At 30.3% G+C, this 27708-nt stretch overlaps 2 protein-coding genes and 1 pseudogene across 2 annotated transcripts in view; 2 read left to right on the top strand and 1 right to left on the bottom strand.

The window, feature by feature from the left end:
• shn (schnurri) overlaps positions 1–13334 on the top strand; it is an 83895-nt gene extending 70561 nt beyond the window's left edge. The window contains 2 exon segments of the mRNA XM_067283928.1: positions 8270–10426; positions 10504–13334. Coding sequence (XP_067140029.1) covers positions 8270–10380 — 2111 coding nt within the window. The 3' untranslated portion in view covers positions 10381–10426; positions 10504–13334.
• A 9516-nt stretch (positions 13335–22850) lies between these two features.
• LOC136986397 (uncharacterized) lies at positions 22851–25769 on the top strand (annotated as a pseudogene).
• Oatp26F (Organic anion transporting polypeptide 26F) overlaps positions 24537–27708 on the bottom strand; it is a 51274-nt gene continuing 48102 nt past the window's right edge. The window contains exon 11 of the mRNA XM_067283918.1: positions 24537–27453. Within this exon, the coding sequence (XP_067140019.1) occupies positions 26957–27453 (497 nt within the window). The 3' untranslated portion in view covers positions 24537–26956. The remainder of the gene's footprint in view (positions 27454–27708) is intronic.

Below are 27708 nucleotides of genomic sequence, written 5' to 3' on the forward strand. Positions count from 1 at the left end.
TATAAGTGTAGACATGGATGTGAGTGGTAAATTCCTGCTGAAGAGTGATAGATTATCTGATTAAATTTTCAACACTTTTGGCAATCATGTAATGTTGTGCCACTGAAATTATTAGCAAGGTTGAGGCTGAAGTTTTAAATGCAAAAATGTGTACATCAGAAAGTCAGTAGAATCGTGCTCAACATTCCAAATGCCATTGTCTAATTTCTAGGCTTACAGGAAAGTGGTGCTGAACATCCGACATACACGTTTTCGCATTTAAAACTTCTGCCTCAACCTTGCTATTGTGCTCTCTGTATATGAGCTTGTGACATTGACATGTGGTAAAGAAGGTTTAGTGTGGTGTCATTTTTGTGTGTTAGCGAAGTACAAGTAGTTGTCATGTCAGGTTAAGTAATATGCTTCTTTTGTGCAATTACAGTCATTTGTAGGGGGTATATTGTAGAGTTAAGGAGCTGGATGAACATATTGGAGGATTGCTTAATATGTTGAACATGATGTGTCAGTGGTGTTTTGATTTTGTCAACAATGATAAATTAAACATTTCCACACCTATAGATGAGGTTCTGTATAGCCATGTAGTACAGATAATGCCAACAACATTGTAAGGACAGTTCTGGGAAAGCTCACAGCATTTACAGCACACATCAGAGCAAGTGCAGCACTGGGAATATCAATACATATTATTATGAATCATTTATTTGTAGCAGAACTACAGGTATACATGTCTCTGACCAGATTTCTACTTAACCAGCATGCACAACTCCAGTGGTGTCATGACAGGATCACTAGAGGATGGAATGGCACTATAGAGTGATTGGTGATGAGAATATGTTCTGTCTTCATGCAAGTGATAGTCATATATGGTCATATATTTTTTTGAAAAATTATTATTTGTAGGATTAACATAATAATAATTTTTGATATTGATTAGAATCTGTACATGATTAAGACTTTTGCATTTTTGTACATTTAAAACTTCTGTAGTCTTGTCAGTACATTAATTACATTTCATATTAAGTCTATGTGTTTTTTGCTTGTATAATCATAAACTTACTGTGTGCATTTAGTTGAAACTTTTAGCAAAATGTATAAACACTTTTCTCCTTCACATAACTAACCTTTATTCTATCTATAAGACATGAAATTTTTATTTAATTTTTTCCTCTAGTATTCTTTTGCTGCCAGTAATTTTTTCTAACAATCTTCAAACACTTTCCTGTATAAAATCTTTGTTGATTCTTGAATTCAGTTCCTTATAGCATATTCTTATTTTATTTTTTACTATTATTAGTTTTTATCTCTTCTATTAAGTTGACTTATAATAGATGCTATTATATAAATAAATAACGACTAACCCGTTACAAAGCTATACATCCACAAGAGCTGAATTATCGGGCTAGAGTTGGCTATAATAAATAAATAATTAATAAGACAATTTGGCACTAGAGCTTGGCGTTAGGCGCCATCTCTTACTAAACTTAATAATTATAATAATTTGGAACTGGAGGAAAAGAAATCGGCCCGAAGTGGGACTCGAACCCGCAACTTCTGCTATCCGTGCAGACACGTTACCAGTTACGCTACCCGGACCTTCAGTCCGATCGCCTCCTCCAGTATATATAAGCTAACATGACGACCATCGACGGTCATTACAATGCCGGCTGGGGACACATCAAGTGCCCACGTCCTCCCAAGGCACTCAACCGGCCATCGCAACCCCGGCAAGGCGTATAAATATAAATAAATAACGACTAACCCGTTACAAAGCTATACATCCACAAGAGCCGAATTTATTTATATATTATTTTATATATTATATATTATTAAAATATATTTATTTATTATAGCCAACTCTAGCCCGATAATTCGGCTCTTGTGGATGTATAGCTTTGTAACGGGTTAGTCGTTATTTATTTATATTTATACGCCTTGCCGGGGTTGCGATGGCCGGTTGAGTGCCTTGGGAGGACGTGGGCACTTGATGTGTCCCCAGCCGGCATTGTAATGACCGTCGATGGTCGTCATGTTAGCTTATATATACTGGAGGAGGCGATCGGACTGAAGGTCCGGGTAGCGTAACTGGTAACGTGTCTGCACGGATAGCAGAAGTTGCGGGTTCGAGTCCCACTTCGGGCCGATTTCTTTTCCTCCAGTTCCAAATTATTATAATTATTAATTTAATAATTTGAATGGTAAAACGCCTAACGCCAAGCTCTAGTGCCAAATTGTCTTATTAATTATTTATTTATTATAGCCAACTCTAGCCCGATAATTCGGCTCTTGTGGATGCTATTATATTTGTTATAAATAAATTGGACACTTTTGGCTTGTTTTTCATTACTATTTGGAGATTATTTATTTCTTTTTCAAATCCTTCCATGTTTATATTACAAACTTACTTTCTATTTGGAAGATTTAATCATACCTTAATTTTGGTTATTTTTACTCTACTGATTGATATCAAAAGAAATGTTAGAAGTTTATCATATCATCAGTTTCACATAAGATTTACATGCAGATATTGCAATATAAGAGAATTTTTATTATTATTAAGTTATATATAATTTTATAATTAATCTATAACAAAACAAAAATATATTAAACATACATTTTATAATCCATTATTTATGAATATTCAAAATTAAATAATGATCTTATTAAAATTGATATTCCATATCAGATTACACATAACTTTATATTATTATTAAAGACATTGAAAATTTTAATGAAAATATATAACCAGTTTCTTAAATGAACAATACAGACTATTTTACATTAAATTTTTAAAATTTAAAATTTTGAATCTAGTTAATAAATATGTCATTTTGATAAGTTGATCCAAATAGCTGGGAATAACTAACAATATGGTAAATAATCTAAATATTTTGATTTAAAACTAATACTATGAAAATTAAAATGATGATTAGTCTATTCAAATGATTACAGTGTGATGATAAGAGTTTTTCAAAGAAATTTATTAACACTAGATTGCCTGAGTGAGTCAATTTGACTCATTTACAATATTATTGCTATATATATATATATATATATATATATATAGAAAAACTTAAATAATTTTTTAAAACATATGTTGGTTTTTAATAGAATTATGAAATGTATACAAATACTAATTCCTTCTCCTTCCCACTCCTTAATTCCAAAAATCCATATGTACAGTACTATACCTATTTTGACAGATTTGAGTCAAATTGATTTGTTAAATATTTTTAAAGTTGGTTGTTTTACACACATGTAACTTATTTCTTGTGCATTGAAATTTTTTGTAAACAATCTGATGTGAGAGTTTTCATGTTCAAACTTGTCAATTTACTAGTTAGAAATCTGTTGTAACCCGCACATTCAATATTGTGAAATTATTTGTTGCAAATCTTTTTGTTGAAGGCTTTTATGAAAGCTCTGATAAAAAATTCTTTGTTCTTCCATTTTGATTTATGGCATCGGAGAGAATAGTGCATTTTTAGTAATACAAAAAAAAATTTATAAACTATTTTTTTTAAGAATTTTTGCATACCAAGGTAATTTCAGAATTTATTTATTAGATGTATTTACGTAAATGTAAATAAATATTTTATTTTATGCTGCTATTATGGTAAAAAATTGAAGAAATCTAGAGATCTTGAATTGCAAAAAAAACTGACCCAAATAATAGAAAACCAATCAGATATCAAATCTGATGCGGAACTATATGAAATTGAGGATGAAATAGAGAATCAAGCTAACAGGATTGAATTTTCGAGCAGTAAAAATGAACATCTTCATCATAAGCTGCTAGAAAAAGAAGAGCCTGTTTTCTATCTGAAAGTGAATCAAGTGCTAATGATAATGATCATTATATAACTCCTGGCAAAAAAAAAAGAGTATGATATTCCAGATTTTGAAACCGAAAGTGAATTAGACATTGCAGATAGATCTGATAATGAAGATCAAACTACTTGACCAAATGGTGCAAAAATATAGTACCAAAGCAGGCTCTCGCTGATGGCATCTTCACATATTCTATAATATTCTAGATTTGGCAGCAATCAATGCTTGAGTTTTATATAAAGAGGGTCACTTAAGTAAAAATCTCAAGAAAAGAACTTATTTTACAATTGGATGAAGAACTAAGAGGTAACTATGACCACAAATACTTTCATGCCTCTATCTAATATACAGAATATTGAAAAACAGTTGAATTGTCAAGTTCAAGTATCATACAAAAGAAATAGAAGTAAGGCTGTCTGTGCTAAATGTAATAAAAAGATCTGCAGAAAATGTATTTTAAAAAGAGAATATATATCTCTACTTTGGAAGAACACCGGCACAACTCAAAAAAATGCGATTTTTTGATTATGTCATAATCAAAATGAAAATGTAGCAAATTTTGATGTGTAAAAGTGTCATAAAAGTAACTTGCGTATTTGGCCACTAGGAAGCAGTTATGTGAGTGTTGAATAAGTGATAAGTGATAGTCAGTTAAATCTTTGAATGGAATTTTCTCAAAACTAGTTATTTTGAGTTGTGCCGGTTTTCTTCCAAAGTAGCCATATGTAAAAATTGTTTTGAATAAAATTTCTTTAAAATAAAATTTTATTTTTTTTAAAAAAAACTTCCAATTTTGATGTTTGAGTCAAAGTGATTCATTTCAGGCAAAATAGGTATATATCCAAAATCGGGCAATCTAGCGTTAAATAAAAAATATGTTAAATAATATGTAAACAGATACAAACTCTTCAAACAAAAATTAATCAAAATTTTATCTCATTTTAAATGTATATATAGATTTTAAAACTTTTCCTTATCAGAAAATATTGAATAATTATTTATAAATAAATGATTTGTTATAAAAACTTTTAGTCCTTGTAAAATTGTTCTTTCATAATCCATAGATATTCTTCTTCATGATATTCATTTTAACAAGGATGTAAGATACTTAATATTTTAAAGAAATATCCAATATGATCAGTAAATTGAAAATCATGCTTATCCGAAAGTTCTTTCAAGCATTATTTTCAAAATCAATTCATTTTTCTTAAAAATGATAATTAAGAAAATGCTTTAGCATATGGAAGTTCAATTATCCTATTAAAATATTTTTGAAATACAGTAGAGCATCGATTATCCGACCCCCGATTAACCGACTTAACAGTTATCCGATTGCGTTCTAGTCGGCAAATTCAAATGTTTGCTAGTGATGTGGCGTTACAATATTTGGTTATATCTTGGCTACTTTAATATTATTTTTGTTAAATTTTTGCATGTTTTAGCTGGCAGCACTGGCTCGACCATGAAAGGGAGGCTAGTATTTAAACCAGGCCTAATACACTATACTAATAATGTATTTTTTCATACTTTTCGATTATCCAACCAACCCCAGTCCCCAATTAAGTCGGATAATCGATGCTCTACTGTAATAGCAAATAATAAAACAGTTTTTGAATTTTCATATTGTTCTAAAACAGCTAAAAAGTTTAACATTTCTTAATATGATATGAATTCATATCTTTTTTTCCTAATTAAAAATTTGTTATCTTTATTCATGTGGTAGATATAGCTTTTCCTGGATTACATTTGGCTAATGTCACCTTACATGTGTCACCTTGCTATAGATAGATTGATGAAATCTTTCAAGTGAGAAAAAAAAAGATAATACAATATTCCTATTTTTAGAATCTGTCTGGCTCTAATAATTGCTAGTACAGTTCAATGTTTTGTTTTCATTGCCATTCATAATGAAAGTTTTACTATAACATTTTCAAATCAGAACTTTTAATTTCTTTCAGAATATTTAAGGAACACAATGTAATATCTAATAAAAATAAATGTATGAATTTAATAAAATTACAAGAAAAATATATATATATATATATATATATATTTATTCCCTTCAGATAGCTCTATATTATAAGAGTTATTTGTACAAATTTATTAGAATTTGCATTAATGAATTAACAAAAATGAATCATACAATTCTTACAGCATGCATGCATGTATTAAAAATAGAAGTTATATTTGACTTTGTGTGTGAAACTGTTTTTTCCTAAAATTATGAATTAAGTATTCAACATTGATATCTGAATAATAAATTTTTGAATTTTTAAAATTTCATATACTGTAATGAAATAGGTCTATATATTTTAATGGCTTTATTTTATTATAGATTGAAATTTTTAAATTGGCTTGAAGTACAAAGTAAAACACATCTCATTGCAAATTTGATTTATAATTCTTGAATAATCTATATAAAAAAAAAATTGTAATTTGATTTCTATTTTCTTGAATAACAATGAATAAAACTTTTTATTGTTGACAGTTTTCTTTATAAAAAAATTGTTTTGTTAGATTTTTCATATTTTAAAAACATTGTAACATACAGTTTTAAAAATTTTGATTGAAAAAGTTTTCAATTTTTGTCTAATGTGATCAATTAATAAAATTGTTATTTTATTGCTTGACCAATATTTCAATTGTTTCCAACTTTCTAAATATGACTTAAGACCCCAGCAATTGTTTTTATTAAAACTAAATCTTCTATCTTAAGCTGGAATTTTTTTATAAATTATATATAACAAACATGCTTCTGTCAAGCATTATTTTCAAACATGCTGGAAATGTATTTTCATACATTTCCAGCATGTCTTTAAGATTCTAACGAACATTTTCGGCTTGATTTACAGGCCTTCTTCAGGTTAGAAGCTGTTTCAATTAGGAGTTATGCTGTGTTTCAAAATGGAACGCAGCATAACTCCTTCTATTTGTAAAATGTAAATTGTTTATGGAAATGCTACAAATATTAATAACATATCCATGAGCAGTTATCTAATAAATAAATACAGTAAAACATTTTCACATATATAAAAAACATTTTTTTATTTAAATGAAAGAATTGAAAACTGTTTGTTTGAAAAAAGTTCTTGTTTTCCTAGAATTATGCTAGGTATTCAAATAGCTCTTTGGATGCAATCCTAATGACCTTCCACAACAACAAAAAAGCAATTTGAGTACCAAAAACGTGTGTCTTGTGCTTCTGTCAGAAATTCTAATTGCATTACAGTAATACAGAGACCAAATTGTTCTGTTATCTGGCTTTTTGGGGAATTTTAATCATTTAAAATTAACTGTTTAATCTTTGTAATTACCAACAATGTTAATCAGCATGTTCTCAAATACTCAGTGCTAGTTAGTTACCAACTACTCTGTACAAGGTAGATTGGTAGCGTTGTGTTATCTTATTTTCATTGTTTTCAATGAATTAATTTATTGTTTGTTTTCAAGAATTCTCTGTTCTCAGAAACTCATTCAATTCTTGAGAGTAATCGATTCTCCCCCTGGTTAATTCCACTAAATCTAATATTAACAAGCAATTATTTATTGTGACATCGTCACAATGCCATCGTTTCAATTTTTAATCATATTTTTAATTTATTTAACTTAAAATATATGCTCTTCACCTTTAATTAGTAGTGGCTTGTCCGTTGTACATCATACTTTTCCTTTAACAATAGAGTCATGCTGGTCATCTATCTAATACCTTTCTGGGAAAATTTTTTAATTGAAATAACGACTTTTAGTTTGCATTGGAAGTTCATATAGTTATTCGAAACCTCCTGCTCCTAAGAGTTCCATATCTAGTCTCAGATTTCATTTATCTAACTCCATTCTCAAGATTAAGGAAGGACAGAGAGATGGATGGACAGATGAACAGACAACAGTGGGAATTTATAGGTCTACAATTTTTTCAAATTGCAGCCCAACAAAGATCTTATATTCATAAGTCCCCTTGTCACAAGACCTTTGTTCCTCTGATAAGGTTCAAAATTATTCTTAGAATATAGTTTGTCGTGCTCTGTTGACCATTATATCTGGAGACAATTTCACTTATTTGTCTACAAATGAAATTTTAATTTTCCACTTTATCCAGTTCAAGTTAGGTTCTTCATAGCCAGAAACCTCTTCCCTTTCTTTATTAGACAGGTTCCCAGCTTATAGTAAAACATAACATAGAAAATTGCTCTATTCCAATGAATTTTTTCCATTTAGGCATGTTCCATTTAAGACAGGTTTTATTGAATCTTTATTACAACACAAGTTAATTTGAAAAAATGATAATAATAGAAGTAATTTGTAATTGATAAACTATACTTATAGATAGTAGTTAAAATGTAAATCTACCTTGTTTCTACATATTTATAAAATATTTTATTACTTTTTGAACTAAAATTTAAATAGAAAAAAATATTTACTATAGATACTTTTTATATTTCAGTTACATCCACAATAGACCAAGGAGAAAAATCTAAATCATCAGGTGTCTTGATATCTGAATCATCCCTTTCATACAAAATCTCTCATGGAAATGAAGAATATGAAGAATTAATTCAAAATCAGCTTTCATCTAAAATTGCTGTATCTTCAATTGTTTCTTCAAAGTGTCTTCATATGAAAGGTCCAAATAGAACAGAATTTTGTACATCAGATGTGAATAATACATCAGATAAAATATTTCCAGAAAGTAAACAAATAGAAAATAGAGGTAGCAATTTTGAAAATATATCTTCTCCTAGTTCAGATTTTAGGGATAAACTAACTACAATGTGGACAACAGGTCCGCAATCATGGCATAGCCATTCTCTTTCATTTTATCAAAATGCTCATATAAATTACCATTCTACCGGATTATCTTGGGAAGGCCAGTTTGCTGACACAAATGTCTCTAAACCCACTAATTTTGTGAATGAACTCGATCAACCTATTGATCTGAGAGTGTGTAAATCAAAAGATAGGATATCTGAAGAAATCTATAAATCTGATTTATATGAGAATTGGAGAATATCACAAAATATGTTAAATTCTTCATTAAGATCAGATCAAAAAAAACTAAGTGAATCTAATAATCCTAAGGTAGATTCTTTAAGTCATCAAAAGTTGGAAACATCCCCTTTTAAGTTCATTCATGATATAAATAAATCCTGTTTACCAACAAATATACTTAATCAGCATTCTGATGAAGAGAACAATGCATTTATTGAAACAGCAGCTAAACAAAAATATCAAGATTCGAAAGGTCATTCAAAAACAGTAAATTGTCATGAAAACTCTATCCCCTCATACAATGTTGGAAGAAGTGATCATTCAATTGAAACAGCACCCAACAATCAGAGTCAAAATCAATATGAAAATCCTACCATAATAACAACTGAGGAATCTGTAGATTCTGATTCTGTGCAATGTCATTCAAATACAGCAATTTCTCCACCAATTGTTGAAGAAAATGAACTTCATATGCCAGTAATTTCTCAGGAGAACAGTTTAATAACAGTACCTCATAACGTTCTAAGAATAGATAACAGTACACATCAACAAAGAGAATGTACAAACAAAAATGGAGCTGGAAATAACTCTTATGTTACTGAAGGAAAATGTACTTGTGCCATTTGTAATAAAACATTCACAAAACCAAGTCAGTTGAGACTACATGTCAACATACATTACTTTGAAAGACCTTTCCGTTGTGATGATTGTGCCATTTCATTCCGTACTAATGGCCATCTTGAAAAGCATAAGCGATCTGCTAGCCACTATAATAAAATGCACACTAACACATCTTTTGGCACACCTTGTGCTGATAATCCTCGTCCTTTTAAGTGCACAGATTGCAATATAGCATTCCGAATGCATGGTCATTTAGCAAAACATTTACGTTCAAAAATGCATATCATGAAATTGGAATGTCTTGGTAAACTCCCTTTTGGTATGTATGCAGAAATGGAAAGGACAGGAGTTAATTTCAATGATATTGATACTACAGACTGTGAAAATTCATTAGAAAGTTTACAAAAAATAGCACAAACACTTTATACATCTCAAAATGCTCATCAATCTTTGGACCTCAGTGCATCATCTTTACAGACAATAAAACCAAAGGCTCATATTATGAATTCATCCTATTCAAGTGCCACACCATTTCAAGTAATTAACAGCGGTGCCGTTTCTTTTAACAGTAATCCTATTGGGATTCAGCAAACGGGTCAAATATTGAATTTAAGTTCTTTAGACATTACAAGTAATGATAAGTTAAGAAAATCAAATCACAATAAAAATTACCTACTTGCAAATGAGCAAATAATTAGAGATTGTATGACACCTCAAAAAGAATTTCATGGAGATAAACTTCATTCAGATGTAGCATCACCTCCATCCTTGCATTCTAGGACTTGTCCTTGTGATAGTTGTATTTCATTAAGATATACTGTATCAAATACAAGTTCAGGAGATAGCTGTGTATCACGACCAGTAAAAAAAGAACAATGGAAGTTAAAAGATAGATTAATTGCAGAGTTTCAAGAAGAAAGTACTCATACAGAAAATCCTAGGTGACAGTTGTTCATATGATCATCTCATGAAAAACATGATTCCCCACAAGGTAAGGCAGTGATAAATTTTGACACATAACATTTATATAATGTTTAATAAAATTTTAATTACATTGTTTTATTTTAGGTAATATTTTATTGTCATGGGGACCAAAATTTTCAGAGCCATTGTAAACTTGCATTACTTTCACAGCTACATCTTTCACTCATGGTTATGCTCGGGCATTATAGCATTACGAGTGCAATGTTTCCTTTAACCGAGCTGGTCTCCTGTAATCATGAAATGCGGTGTTTTCCTTGTGCTGGTTCACAGGATTCAACACATTTATTTGACAGCTCATTATGTGATTGTGTCTGTAAATATTATATATATAAATATAAATAAATAAATATAAATAAAATATATATATATATATATAAATATACTATATATATACACATATTACATATATATACATACAACTTTCAAATTATGTGGTCATCTGTGAATTTCTTAGATAGTTGCATATCAAACATTGTTGAAGTACTTAGACCTTAATGGTAATGCAATGTTCAATTAACAGTCACCATATTGTTGGTGTCATTCTTTTTATATTGTGTCATTTTATTAAGTCTTATTAAAAATGCCATTTCTGGATGTGTTTTAATGTTTCTCTACAAAATTTTTTAACATGGATAATTTTCAAAGTTATCTATGGACATCAACAGTTTGGTCATACCATATGAATGTTATTTAATATTCTTCTGTAAAATGTTATCAACATTCTATTTTTTATTTCATTCAACAAAAATTACTAGTATTTTAAAGTATAAATCAATAGTACTTAAAGTGTTATTTATGGAAAGGTGTTGTTTAAGAATATTTGAACTTTTGTGCAAAAATTGTATAACTTGACAAGTGATGATATTTTGTGGCACAGTCTGCCATAGATATGTGTGAATTGTGTCAACTTTGTGAAAGATTTTAAAAATTGTTGTTGTTTTATTAGAATATCAAATGTTGTATTTGAAGTCTGTATTAAATTTAAATGGTTAATAATTTTAAAAATTGATAATTTAGATATTATGAGATATTATAGAGCAAATTCATTTAATAAAAGATAATTTCAGTATTACAAATATATTTAGAAAATTATTTTATTTAACTGTTGTCATTCCTGTAACTGTTTTGATCATTATTTTGTTAAAATTTTATCTTTTCTTATTATATATGTTCATTAATAAACAGTATCTTGATGAAATGTGTATTCAACAGATGTGCCACTATTAGTGCCAAAGTTTGATGATAATCTTTAAATCTAAAATTGTGTGAATATGCATTACTTGGAATTTCCTTGTAAATCTTGTTGTATAAGAAAGTTAGTATAGTGAATTATTGTGTATATTTGTTACATATTCACAGAAAAAAGAAAGAAAAAAAAAGCAATTTAGAGATGGTTTTGAAACAGTTGTGCTGATTAGTCGTCTTGTTAACATGCTCATTTATTCTTAAATATAAAAAATAATAATAATATGTCTTGTTTTTATATTAATTGAATAGTAATCTTTGTTTTCCAGTATTCCTAAGATGTTACCATTCCGAAATTCAAGTTGTTAAAGTTTAGAAATAAATGGGTAGTTTTCTGAAATATTTTCTAATGTGATTCTTACTAAATTGTTTCTAACCATGTCATGTTTTCCCTTCCCTATTACTTCATTGTGATAGCAAAAATTACAAATAAATTTTAAAGTCGTATTTAATATCACTTCAAGTGATTTTAGTAGAATAAAAATTTTCATTGATTGTTAAATTAATTGTATTAATAATTGTATTGATGATTGTGTTATGTATTATTATGGGGTTTAAACCAAGTTTATGCATAGATCTTGCTGAGATTACACTAATGTGTTTTATAAGCAATCCTGCCGCATCATTGTTGTGAACAATTTGCCTCCATCTTACATTATTGATTATCATCAAAAAATTTTTTTACTTAAAAAATGTGCAAAGCATATTACATAAACAAGATAAAATACATTAATTAGTAAATGTAGAATATAAGTTACAATATACTTGCTGTAAAATATGACAGAAATAAGATTTTAATATAGAAAAATTATCGTTGCTTATTTAATGTATTTTTGAGTGTTTTTATAGTGAATTTGTTATGAAAGTACAGAAATCTTCCATTAAAAATGAAAATTAGTCCATAATTTGTAAAAATGAAAGCCTTTTTTGTTGTATATATATATCAATGTTTCTCAACCCTTATGTATTTGGGCTGGTAAATTTATTCAAAAAAATACATTGAAAATAATGTAACAGATAGCAAAATATACTATATTTATTTATACTATATATGTATATAAATGACATGTATAAAAGTTTAAATACTTACTTGTTTTCTGAATTAAAAGAATAAGTAAATTCATTAACCTCAAATTCACTGTGGAAAATAGTCAAACAAAATTTTTAAATTAATATAGAAATTTTAATAAGCCTGTTAAAACATTTTAAAAATCTAATATTATTCTGATTTCCTTACTTTATTTTACTTATTATATATCAGAAAACCAAGCCCAACTCAGCCCAGTGGTTGAGAAATATTATGTATTATAAAGATCTCGAACATAGTCATATTTTAACAATCATTTATATTTAAAAGCAGTCTGTTGAAATGGCTACTACTATTTCCTGTATGTATATACTGTCTTGCCAAAAGTTGTATATATTTGTCATGTCGTTTTAGGGTTATATTGTTGATGTTTTTCATTACAAGGTTTGTTGTTAATTAGAATACATGTTGTCATGTCTGTGGACTTTAGAAAGGCTGATTTATTAATCAAGAAAATTGTTATTGTGCATGTATTTTTGATTCTTATTATACATGTACTAGGCCATAATCAAGGTAGTGTGTGCAGTTTTTTCTTCATTGTGTTTTTAAACGGAATATGGTTCAATAAAGGCTGTTAATGTTATTCTGTACCATGAGTGCTTTAAATCTTAAATAATTTTGATTAAAACACAAATAATTATTTAAAAAACCATTATATTTTGAGTAAAAAACAAAAATTATATTTGAGATTACTTGACATAATTAAAAATGTAAATAATATAAATTCAACAGATATAAAATTTTGTTTATGATATTTTGTTTTTATATTAGCATTCAAATATACTTTTTTCATATATGATCAAGACATATTAAAAATAATAATAAGTTTAAAAATAAATAAATAAAATAAAAAAGTTGGTGGAATGGAAAGTCCATCACATCTATTTTAACCTGTTAGTTGAAATATATTTTTAAAAAATTGTTTTGACAAAACAGCAAACTATCTAACATAAAGAAATGTGTGCTTTAAAAAACAGATATGGGTTGATTTATAGGAGTAAACATAAAAGCAATATAAGACAGAATAAAAATGTTATCTGAAAACAAAAAATATTGCATGATAACAGTAATATAAAAAGTCGTATGTGAAGGATGTTGTTAATATGTTTATGTACGTTAGTAAATTGTATGGTTTATATAATCTCTTAGCAATAATTTATGTTCTGAATAAAAACGATTTTTCCTGTTTAAATAATTTAACTAAATAAACAATTTTTTAGCATTTCTTTTTAAAAATAATACACCCAATTCATCTAAAAAGAGAAGGGGAAAAATGACGGATTTAAGTCATTTAAAACGTAAATAAATATATATATATATATATAATAATAATAATAATAATAATAATAATAAGATTCCATTTTACATATGAAAACATCTTTTCATATGTAGAATCTTAATGAAAAGATTTTCTTCCCATTAAAATTTTCTGATGAAGACATAACTGTCATACTTCCTCTAAAATATTTCATTGGAAGATTAAGAAAATAACGAAAGCCACCAGCAAAACAATTTATCCCAAGTTAAGTAGGCGACATTACTGTGTGTAATTAAGAAGAGTTAAGCTAGCATACGGAATGCATTCATAACCAGGGCCGTTGAGTGCTTATATGGGCCTAGAGGTAAAGTAGGGGCCCATTTGTCTTTTTTTTTTTTTCGAACCAATGAAATACGCGGAATATTCCTTTATTAATAAAAAGCAGTCTTAAAAATTTTCTGTTAGTAAAAGTAATATTAATTTATACGGGTAGGAACAGAACCGGTTTTAGACTTTGTTGCCTTACGCTATAACATGCAGGTCCTTCCTCCTCCAAATAATAATGGACAGTAGCTTATATAGTGGCGCACTCAAGATTTAATCTTGAAGAAGCCGAGTTGAACGGATAAAAACATTTTTTATGCGGAATTCAATAAAATTTCCACCTTATGTGACCGCTAATTCATAAGTAATAGCCTATAGAAATAGAAGACACGACACAATATAAACACAAAAAAATGCATTTTAATTAGGAAAAGATTTTTGGAAATTTTTTTTTTTTTTGAAGGTTGTCGGGCCCCCTCCTGGTGTAATATATATAAACTGTCTTTGAGAAAGACGGGTGAAGAAAGCCTGAGAAAATTTTCACGTGGTGGTCGGTCCGGATATGTTGGGGCCCGTCCCTCACCACCCGGTCGCCCCATTGTGGGCCTGGCCCAACCCAAAAGAGGTCCTCTTAGTGTCCACAGGGCGAAAAGAGCTTTTGAGAATGAGAGGAGGCCCTAAGCTATAGCTTAAATGTAAACCCAAATTTTAGGGGGCCCCATTTCTACGGACCTAAAGAAAATCCCACTATCGGCGGTCTTGTTCACGACGAATTTATTTCGAATATTTTATATTTTCAGGAAGAAAATTTCATTCAGACTTTCGCAATTTTTATTAAATTATAGAAAATTTAAACAGAGATTGTGTCAGTATTATTTTTTAAGACTTCGAAATTTAGAAATGTTATTTGCGTTTCAACCGGACAAACAATTTCCGCCGCTTTTATTCGATAATAAATTCCCAAGTAATAAAATAACAATAATTCACATTGATATAAAAACTTGACAAAGCCAAAAATATCGATTTTGTCATTATCTAATTCTCACCTTGTCACAAAATTTCCATTAGATACAATCTCCTCGGATAAAATTGCAGGCGACAAAATGTCGTTTTTGTTACGTCATCAGCGTTATAAACGGGGATTATCAAATTACTCCTTAAACGATAAATATAAATATGATTATATTTTAAATTAATATTATCTTATTTCATAAAACGTATTTAAAATGTATAATAATCTTAAAAAACGCGAATTTTATTTGAATTTTTTCAAATTAAATTTTCATCCTTTAGATACAGAAGCAGGCGACCGTATTACTAATTACGTCATTGACGATATAAACGGGTTCCCAAATTTTTTCTAATAAAAAATATATATTAATAATTTTATTTTAAATAAATTCTACGATATAGATCCACTTTTATTTATAAAAAGCAGTATATCTGTATATTAAAATGGCGCCATCTATGAATAAATAAATCACTAAAATTACTTTTAGATATTATTAGAATTTTTATATTAAAAAAAAAATACGTACATATGAACTTTTAGAATCCGTTTGCGTGATCAAACTGTACAGAAACGCTTAATTTCCATTGTATTTGTATACCGGTGTTCATTACTCTCCATCGATGTCATTTGTGATTACTGAAAATGGCAAAACTTGATCTTACATCACCGCTTCAAATTTACATTCAAACATTAATAAATACAGTTGATTAATATGCAAAAATATGGATTTCGCGGAAGATTATGCGTTAATTTTCCACCGTAATGGTCATTTCCATCTCATAATTTAGTTCTGCTGTTGTTGGCACTTTGAACGAGGAAACGATCATTTCTCCTCCTTTTCTTTTTTCCGATGTTTCTTGCCGTTAAGCGTTTGCCTTCTCCTCCTTCTCCTCGATGTTCCTTACGTTAAGCGCTTCTGTCTAACGTTTTCTTGATACAATTAAGTTTTAAACGTGTTCTGGATGGCTTGAAACAATGGTGTTCGGTTGAAATTCTTGTTGCATTCTTTCACTTCGACTTTTAAATCCATAAGTTCTTACAACGATTTTTACGCCTTAACCACTTTGAATAAAGTCGATTTAGTCGGCGTGTATCTTCAATTTCGATTTTCCTACACGAAAAATCCATTTTGTTAACGGATAAACTTGTTAGAATTACTTCAGATTTTTGATAAATATGGGAGATGACATTGTATTATTTTCGTTCATCTGGTAGAACTATTCAATTTATCACCCTACACAAGTGAGTTCGGTGAATTAACCAAAGCCATCGATCGTTAGAAGGCAGTAAGTTGCAATTTGTGTCTCATTTAATAGAGTTTCCACTCTATCTGCCTGTCTGAACAGTGAATCCTTGTCTAAACTGCTATCTAATTTGATATCATGAAAGCAGTGGATTAGTTTGTTAAGTTAACTAAAGTACCTCGTTTATACGTTCGAGATTGTCGGTATGTTAGAAGGCTAAATAAATTCCTTTACAAATCTGGTATCTATCTCATCTGCGGTTGAAACTGTTCCTTTGAGAGTGTACTGTTTTCTAACAAATTCTAAAATTGCTGAAACACAGTTAAAGAATCCAGTTCCTATACGTTACAATACGCTACATCGAAACTTGTCAGGAACTGTTCGGCAAACAATCAATCGTTCCTTTCAGGGCCCGCTGTTTCTTCGTTTCTAGGATTCTCCTAATCCTATTGAGGTGAACCCAAATTGCCAATGCCCACTTTTAAAGCCTATATTAGAGAATTGAAGCTTTATGGTATACATAGGCCACATTGAATACTGTCAGAAATTGTTCTGCAATCAATCAACCTGTATCCCTTCCATTTTTTTCCCTTAATAACCGTGTTGCATAGTCAGATGGGGAAGTTCTCCTTAAGGTAGGCCATTTAAATGACAGAGAAAAATTGTTCTTTTTTCTGAAAGTTTGACGTTATTCCCACACTTTACTATCGGTCGATAAATTATCGATCTTTTCTATGTTTAACTGAGATTCTTGGCATAGAAAGTGGGTCTGTTAGATTAATTATAGTTAAAATATATGCCTGTTTACAGTATGTTGACATAACAGATTGCAAAACAGGAATAACTTAGAAAGAAAATGCGAAAAAAAATTAATTTACGCAAAACCAAAAGTAATTAACAGAAATCTGCTAAGTTAACTCCATTAATTAAAGAAAGGAACGAGAAGAGGAAAAAATATATTAAAAAATTCTTAATTAAAAAAAATAATGAATTCTAAATGAAAATTTCGACTTGGTGTTTGTTATCTTGCACAGCAAGAAGTCATTATCTGTAGGAATGTTAAAACGATAATTATATTTGTGAAACTCTATCCGGCCAGATTTAGTTTCAAAGAAAACTTCAATTTATCGATTAATCCTTCTAATTAAACTTTGTTCAAGTTCAAAGTTAGTTAACAAATTATATTTAAAGGTTTCATTTGAAGGTGTTTCGAATTTGAAAATAAAGTCGACACTTGCAAAACGATTTTGATGGATGGGTGCGGATACACGGATAATGCCACATCCGCTACAATCGATTATCTTTCAAGGAAAACTGTAGAAGGGTGGATCATTTGTTTCGAGTCAATCTACTCGTTCAGGATTTGCGGAACAGGATCGCAGCTTCATTGCGTGCTTTATTGTGAGTAGGATCTTACTGTCGACTTAATGGTAGCTACTTCACCTGACACGTTGGCTACACAGCATCATTAGTATTAAGATATTTTTATACACATCTTTAGCAACGTTTTTAAAACACGATTCGCCTTCTAAAATATGTCATACACTTCATCTTCATCGATCAGTTGAAGCTTTTTTACCTCCATCACTGAGAAGGAAATGAGAAATTACCACTGGCGTAGCGTTCGGATTTACGACCCGTGATAGATGTTATTGCATTTTCGTCGCACGCTGAACATCGTCACCCCCCTTAATAACATCTATTACTGAGTGATGGCTAAGGTAATATCGCTTCATGCTACTGTAGGTAAGGTAGAGGATTCCGAACAGTAATCCTCTGTGATTACAGAAAAACCAAGTCTAACTGAAAAACATGGTATTCTAGTTGAAGAAATGTGTAATGCTACACTTTCTTCGTTGATTTATGTTATATAAACAGTAGTACTTTTATGATTTATTAAAGAGATAGCATTGCGCTTCTCAGTTGTGACGCTTTTCAACTAATATTTACTTGTTTTGTTTCAACGCAAATAAAACTGAATTATTAATGTCTGCTAAGATATTCTATTATTAAAGCTTACAGATAATTTTTTTCTGTACCGAAAGAACATTAACTTTTTTGATTTTTTAAATTTTGTTTAGAAAATTTTCAATTATAAAATCTAACGTCATTTAAATAGAATTGCAATTTTTATAATTACTCATATTATAGTAATTTCCAACAGTAAATTAAAAGTTTTTTTTCCAACTCACTTTAATTGATGTTTGTTTTTTTAAGATAGAAATTCTAGGAGAATTTTCTCCTTTGTTCAAAGAGTAATCTTTAAAAATTATAATTGACTTTCTTATCTTATTTTCTTTTGTTTTTATAAGATTCTTTCACAAAAATAACTTATCTAGTTTCATAAAAATCAAAAAACCTAGCCGTTTCTTCTATCAATCTCCTAGAAAGATCCCGAGCAATATTTCTTTTAATGCTGTACATAAGACTCTTAGAGTCGGACTGCTAAAGATTTTTCTGTAAGAAAGAAAACATCTCTTGGGTAAATATGATAATAAAGAACTTCTTCGACATATAATCGATCGACTTTTACGATCGATTAGCATTAAACATGTTTCTGACATAACAATTTCTCACGATTCTCAATCGAAACTTTTTGAAGAGATTTCTTCTTTTCTAAAACTCCAATTTAAAAAATAAAATATATAGCCTATATATAAATATAAAAAATACTGTTACTTTGATTTCTTTTTTAAAAAATCATATTTTAAATGTTTTAAATAAATAAGTGAGTTCACGCGGATAAAGAAGTTGTGTAAATTAGAAAATAAGCAAAATTAACCAATTTTAAGGGAGAAAAATGCTTCATATTGACTGCTGGAGTGTGTAGCTTTTGACATTAGAGTCACCCAAACATGCCACGTGTGGGGGGAATGAAGAAGGGGAGAGTCACCTCTTGGCTCGACATCATCGTGAATTCCATCACATACCTCGTTGGAGATAGATTAGTCGAAGTGGAAATTAAAACACAAATGAAAGTGGAATTTGTAACGAAGGGAGAGGCAAAATTCCTAATGCTGATTGCTATTTGGTCAATGAACATCCATGTATAGCAACAAAAGAAAAACTTCAACAACGTTCCTTCCACAAAGTTTATCTACCTGTTCCCTCTCGAAAATCCTTCCATTATTTTTTACATTGTTATTATCATTTTTTTCTTTTTCTATTTAGCAACAGATGCAAGAACCATTTAAATTTTGATGAGTTAAACTTTCTCTCTCTTTTTTTTTTTAATTTTTTAAAAAATTCTTCAAAAAATATATCTGATTGTCCTTAAATTTTATTCAAAACAAAAATGCAATTTCAGTAAAAATGTTATTACATTTATCTAAAAACAATTTGCATTTTTCTATTTTAGAATTTCATCCAGAGAATATATTTTATAAAGCGAATATAGTTTATTTTTATTATTTTTTTTCCTGTTGGGTAGGCTTCTCCTCGTAACTTTAGAATATGGCAGTGAAGCTTGCAACACAGAATTAGATTAGTAATTAAATCAAGAACTTCGCTTTTTAAATTTATAAATATTCAAAAAAATTTATTGATTTATGTTTTATATAAATTTAATAAACTAGAAAAATTTCGGCTTGTTTAAAAAATTGTTTCGATGTTACTCTATGAACTTATTTTATCCACTTTCATAATATAATTGTAAAACTTGAAGTTATCCTCTTTTTTCTTTTCAATTTTTATGCAAAATAAAATTGAGGTTTTAAATCTAATTTAATTTTTTATATTAAAAATAATTCGAAAAACTAAAAAAAACAAGAATTTTAAATATAATTTGAGAGTATTTCTTCTGATACAAAGTGAATACATTAGTTGCATCAATTTTCTTGAAGTTTAACTAGATTTTATAATGTAAATGGTATTATATTACATGAAAATAAGTGTATACTTTTAATTTATTCACTACCTCTTTAGCATAAAGTAACCTGCTAAAGAAGTAGTAAAGAAATTAAATAGAATTAAATACATTAATGTAAAATTTCTACGTTATCTAAACAGTACTTTTTATAACTGATATCCAGTTACATTATAAGATTTTAACGTTAAAATTTGGTCTTTCTATTATAATTTACATTTCGAAAAATGCTTTATAATGTTCTCTAATGTTAAAAATAGTTTAAAGAGTAATATAAGATAGAAATAAATGACAAAGTCAGCTTTCATTCTTGTCAATGTAATCACGCAAAAATGTCTAATGATACAAGTCTCTACCTCGTTACTCTTCGAATTTCTCCGCTAGAGGTCGTCAGTGCAATTTCACGGTTCACATGACTTCTGTCAATTTCATCTCTGCCCTCCTATTTTACTCAAAGGTGAAAGAAACAGCTAAAGAGACAGAGAGAGAGAGGGGAGTGAACGTGACCTGTATTTCTACGTATTCCTACCCAATCAAACCATATTTTGCAAAGAAACTGTCGTCATAGAAACGGATAAAATCCATTTTTATAGGGAGAGAGAGCTATATAAACAGAAGAAAAAAAACAAGATATAATATAGATATCTATACTCCTACTAGGCTAAATATAAAAATAAAAGAACTACGTTTATAAATTTCTATCGAAGTTTTTATATAAGTTAGCAGGTTTTTATTATACTTTTATGACCGTAACTAAATTGTAAACTTAGAACAGTGCATTATACGACGGGATAATGTGCAAAAATGGATGCATTCCAACATTTGAGAGACCTGGAACAAGAGTAGAGCAGACTGCTTGACCTATATATATACTGCAGAAAGTGAAAAAAGTATAGAAAATTAAAGAGAATTTTCTTTAAAATTCGAAAATCGTGGCTTTATTTTATCGTACGACCCACGTGCAAAAGTTTTTCTTTAATAAAACAACACTGTAGCAATTTCTAACGTAATTGCCACGCGAATCTAATCTCCTATTGTCGACTGCACATTAAAATAATTATCTCCATTTATGTAGTCATTACTACTACGAAATGCCATTCCATAATCGACTTACACCAATATTTATCATGTTGTTGATAAATAAACATTAAGAGATTTTTTGAAAAATTATATTCCTATTTAACTTAATTATCACGTTTAATTATCTACCTGAACGTAACTAATTAAATTTTATCTTGATTAGCTGCGTTAATGAGGCTCATTTGGGTCCGAACGTCCGGAAAGGTGGCAGAAAATTTTGTAAAAACATCATCCGTTCGGCGAATCTACTCGCAAGTTGCCTATCTAGAAGTCATTTTGTATTCAATGACTAGTATAGGCGAGGCGAGAACGTCCCAGTGGGAGGTACAAGTCTCTAGAGCTATCCAACACTTGTATTTTCTAAGATAACCTAGCAATCTATCATGTCAGCTGTCTGAACGGAAATACGACGATTTAGGTCAAAACAGTTGCTGGAGAGAGACTTTCAGATTTACTCAACATCCGAGAATCCATCACTCTTCCACTTCACATCTGCATCCCGGATGAAAAGGCAGATCTTATCGTGCAGAAAGCCTATAAATGGGTATAATTATTATTAAAAGGGGTCCACTCCCATTTCGATATCGTAATTATGCCATAAAGAAAATATATAGCACGTCAAATTCCGTCAAACAATTCTCATACCACTTCCTCCCCCTTACAATATAAGTATAGACTGACAAAAATCCATAAACCGTTCCCAAAGAAGCAATTTATGAATTTTTAATTTATCAAATTCCATCATTCCAATAATTTTTAGTTAGTAGAGAAAGTAGCCACGGCTCCCATACAAGAGTGCAAATAACATGTTGTAGTATAGAACTAGAAGAAAATCAATAAACCTCTACCAACTGCGCCTGCCTTACCCAGTCGGTGCAATGAACTTATCCCACTGTATCCATGACAACATATGCATGACAACGGCTGCAGCTCGACGTCAGGGGCAGCCATTAGGTGTTTGGTCAGTGAGTCTGCTACCTCGCGATGTTGACAAGTCACACCTGGTTTTGGACAGCTTACAGGTGCTACAACGCTTAACTAAACTTAAGTAGAACAAGGTAAATATTCACACTCGTTACTGTATATATGGCGCGTTTAATGGTGTTTACCATGTTTATTGAAATTGATTAGTTTGTTTCTATAGTTACTACATCAATGATACTGTTCCTCCTTTTTTTCTTACGTTTCTTTCATTCATCATGAATTTTTTCAATAAACTCGTAACGTGGAAGACGTATTTTAAGCGCAGTTTCTGATGGAATTTCAATATATATAGACTTGCAATACCCTGTTACCTTCTCCATCCCTCTTCATACATCACTGCAGACCGGAAAGTGCATTCTCTTCAACAAAAGGTATTATTGGGTCGCGGAGAGAGGTCAAACGTCCCAAGACGTGAGGGGAGGGGGAACGGAAGTTTATTGTCTAACTGTTGGAATTATGGCAGTAGAGAAATGATTGGTAAATCAATGCTGTATTGTGCTTCTAATCATTAGCCATCTATCTAGTTGGCGAATCTGTCTTAATGTAGGTGCGATCGTCTTGTAAAACCCTTTTATATATCGCTGTTCAATCAATATAATCGGTGCAACAAACTTTTCAAAATCCGGTCTGACGATTTGCATTGCTAATCAGTATCTCACGTTTCGCATTATTATCGAAGTAAGGGGATTCTCTCTTCAAGATTCACTCCTGCTTTAGCTCTTAACATCCTAAAGTGGAATTTAAGTTTCGGTCTTAGGTAATCTTGTATGACTAAGAGGGATGAATTTTAAATTGTGAACTTTTGCTTTAGCTATCTACGCGTATTTTTGCTAATTTAAGTCTCCGCCAACATGCAAATTTTCTGAAGATAAGACTCATAAAGTTGAAAAATATTCATGTAAAGACTGGGAGCACTTTTCATAAAATGCTTTAAAGCGGTAATTTAAGTTTAGTAATGATACGTTTTGCTATAGTAACGACGATGGCTTAAGGTGTTTTCACTCAAGTAATCTTCAATGTGGGAGCGTCAGAATGGAGATAATTAGTTGCCATTTAGCTGTTAGTACAAGCGAAATGATTGATGACAACATCCAATGATATCAGACAGACGGGTCTCTGTTATCATTACGTTTCTAACAAGACATCTTATCTCTCTATCCTTTCTATTTTGTGATTCTCCATTTTGACATTTTAAGTTTAACTCTTAATGAAAGACTGTGACAAATCGGTTAAAAATAGTTCCTCCTCTACGTTCATCGTCTGATAATATCGCTTTTAATCCCCCAATTTAACGATTTTAATATGATATATTTTTTTCCTACTGCCGATAGCTGCTGATCATGAAGCTGATTCGTTGGGTAGAAGTGCATATCGGACGATCTCGTAGGAAAGGAAAGAAAGATCGTGAACGAGAGGAAGAAGCGAAGAAAGATGAAGCTTCCACACCCGAATTATCGAAGAATACCTGTTGTAGGAGTCCTGCCAAAGAACGCCACGTTCAGAAAACGGATACTCCGATTCCAGTTCGGGATGCTGCTCGACGTACTTTGCACATTAGAACAAGCTTTTTAGACGTAAGTGACGTGACAAATTCACCGCGTCAAAGGAGCAGAATCCGAACAAATCCCTGGTTTCCCTCCCCACGTAGTTCGGCTGGCGATAGTGGACACAGTTCCGAAAATGCCGATTCCGTTAGCTGTTCTGGTAGCGTATTTGGCAGTCAGTCTTCTGGCAGTCTGTGGGACTGTGACGGTTGGGTTTCTCTATCGTCACTGCGAAGCGTACGCGATGCTAGTCCTTCAGTTACGCGACCTCTGAGACGACATATAGATAGGTGTCGAGAACCCGAAGAATCGTCTCCCATCGGCGGGAGTATCAAACGTAGCGATTGGATTTATTTCCAGGAAGCTACTATAGATCAGTTAGATGAAGTAGATAGCAGCGAAGTAGACGAAGCTTATTCGGAAGATTACGTACAATCGGAAGATGGAGTCGAGGTGAGTGATTTTCCCTCAAAACCTCAGCCTCCAGATACTGGAAGTCCCCAAGCGGATAGTGCGTGTGGTAGCGATCCCGATAATAGCAGTTGCAGTACTACTCCCCTGTCCGAAACAGGGGGAGAAGTATTAGACGTAACTGGGGAAACATTGCACGATAAAGTACAGCGATTACGTTCGGAACGTCATTTAGTAGAACGCAAGATACGCGAAGCTCGGAGGAGGAGATGTCTAGAAGGGGAGAGCAATTGAGATTGCAACAGGAACTGGTGCAATATCGTCGTCTGTTATTGCTCCAGACATTGCAGGAGCTGCGTACCAGACTGGAACAACAGGGTGATCGTTTGCATAGGGCATACACGGCAACTTGCGATTTGCAAGACGCACAGACACGTTGAAAAAGAAGAAAAACGCACACTATTCATCTCACAATACGTGCCAAAGAATGAGATTTCTTTTCGTTTTTTTGTGTAAATAATGCTCAATCTGCACGGAGATCTTAGTAAAGTATAGGGTATATCTTCATTTAGTAATAGTCATTAACAATCTTGCCTATTACGGACGTATGTTACTGTCGTATATAGAGAAGGTAGCATTGAATTTTTTCATCTGTTCCCAATCGATTGCTCTCACTGCACATTCCAAAAATCGTTTAGTGCCAAAATTGTTGACATTCCCTCATATCTCCGATACGGAAAAACGTTGTGTGTTTTATTTATTGCTTATTTAATAATGATGATGATGATAAAAACCACGAAAATGTGGTATGACGTTGTGTGTCCTTTAAAAAGAAAATATTGTGATTGTTAATGTGTTCTGTTGAAGTAAAAACAAAAAAAAAATGCGGTTTTGGGAGAAATTTATACTTTTGAAACCACAATGTAAAGATCTCATTTTTTCTGAATACTGGAACCACGTATCCAGTTTATTAATTTGATTTTTAACTCTTCAAAATATATTTATATCGCATATATATAAATATATATAAACTTTCTATGTTAGAAAAATGATAGGTTGTGAAGAGTTATAAAAAAATTGTGTTGTGTTGGTTTATTTTTAAACAATTTTTTGAATATTCACCAAGTTATGACTGATGTGGTGATTGTTATTGTGACATTGTTAGAAGCAAATAAAAATTATGTATGATTCTATGGGTCGTAGATCCAGAAAAAAGTGTAGTTCAGTGATGATGAGTTTCTTTACATCTCCGAAGATGTAGGCCAATATTGATCAGAAATAAAGATAGAAAAATCACGTTTGCTTTTGATTGAATTTTTGATTTCTGATCTAAAATTCAAATTTTAACTGTGCAAATCTTTGCTTTCAATATTTGGCAACGATCACTCTAATGTAAAAGTTTAAAAGCTTACATAGCAGTTAACTGTTTTAAAGCAAACATTTACACAGCTCCAGAAAATTTTGCTGATTCACACACACACACACATTTCGACGATTTAAAAATTAGCATAAACGTTTTCTGTTCTCTCGAAATTTAAATTTTAAATGGATATTTATTTTACATCATTTAGAACTGCCAGGACTTTTAAGATCATTCCGCGTAACGAGAACGAAGTTTATGAACGCATTACGAATGTGGCTCCATCTTGCGTCTAAAAATAATTTTTTGTATAAAAGAAAATTAAACTACAAGTTTGTATACAAAGATTATTTTTTTTATACATAGAAACATTCACAATCACATTTTTTTTTGTATGGCATATAAGTACATTAAAATTTTATATATATATATATATATCACATTTACATTGAAAGTTTGTACAACAGTTTGGCAGTGAGAAATAACATGTCTCATATGCTTCAAACTGGTTAAAAATTATTAAGCTATAGAAAATATTAACTTACAGACAATATTTAAACAATACAACAAAATCAGATCATTGAATAAAGGGAAAAACAAGAACGTTTTTTTTAAATAGTTTAAAAAAAAAAAAATACACTTTTGGAATGTTCATTCTTACTCCAATAAATATATACAGTTTTTATATTGATATTATTTTACAGTCTTTTTATAAACAAAATTTTGTACTTTTATAGACACGTAATTTTTTATAATATATATATATATAAATATTTTCAAATCAAAAAATTAATTGAAAAATTTATATTTATAAAAAGAAGTTTTTGTATTTTGAATATCTGTGCTTATAAGCAATTGTAATAAAACTTCCACATTGCTTTTAGAGGATTAAAAAAGGAGAGAATGAGACATAGTGTACTAAAATTTGTCTGACACAGCTGTGATTTTTAATCAAGATTATATCAAAATGGAATATATATAAAAGTTTGTTGGAATTATTTTCTGCTTATTATATAAACAATTAATTTTAGTATAGTGATGCATGTATAAAATTTCATGGAACATTGGCAGGACAAGGATCACAGTGTTGATGATGGCCATTTTGTAAAAATTAAGACACCCCTTAAAATGTAGGTTTCAGAAGTGGAAGCACCGAACAGAAATCAGTAAATATCAAATAACAAACACTACCTTGCAGTTTTTTCATTAGTACTTTGATTATTGTAAGAAGTGTTGCTATTTGAAAGTTCTTGGGTGCTCCAAACACAACACTTTTCATTTTTCTTTTATTATTTTGAGCAGTTTCTTCAGAAACTGAATCACTTAAAGGCATCCCTAAAATCATATTTCTTGATGACCTATTGAGACTTCCGAAACTAGTCATTTGTGAAACAATACCATTTGATTTTCCATCTTCAGCAGGTGGTTTGTAAAACAGCCAAGAAAGAAGGAAGAAAATGCATGAAAGTGCCTTGAGAAGAGTAGCCATTATTACTACATTAGTACTCATTTGTTTGTTGTTGTAAAATAAACAAGCTCCTTTTTTATGACAGGTATCTTGCCATAAAATACAACTCAAATCTATTAACGAACCAAATATGATTGGAGCTGGTATTGTACCTGAAATAGATAAATGTAATTAATTTAAGTTAAATATTTTAAAAAATGTATATTGAATTAAATACTTAAACATAAAAACTACATGTTAAAATATACCAAAGTATTAATTTTCTAATTAAAACTTATAAAAATAGAACATTAAACCAATGCAGTTTCAATTGATAATTTTTTTGAGCACATAAAATAAGTAAATATAGCATGAAAGAACTCAACTATTAATTTTAAAATGCAACATTTTAATATTTTTTAAACTAA

The sequence above is a fragment of the Centruroides vittatus genome, unplaced genomic scaffold (genome assembly GCF_030686945.1).
Source record: "Centruroides vittatus isolate TY-2023 unplaced genomic scaffold, ASM3068694v2 scaffold_1015, whole genome shotgun sequence".
Taxonomy (NCBI): Eukaryota; Metazoa; Arthropoda; class Arachnida; order Scorpiones; family Buthidae; genus Centruroides; species Centruroides vittatus.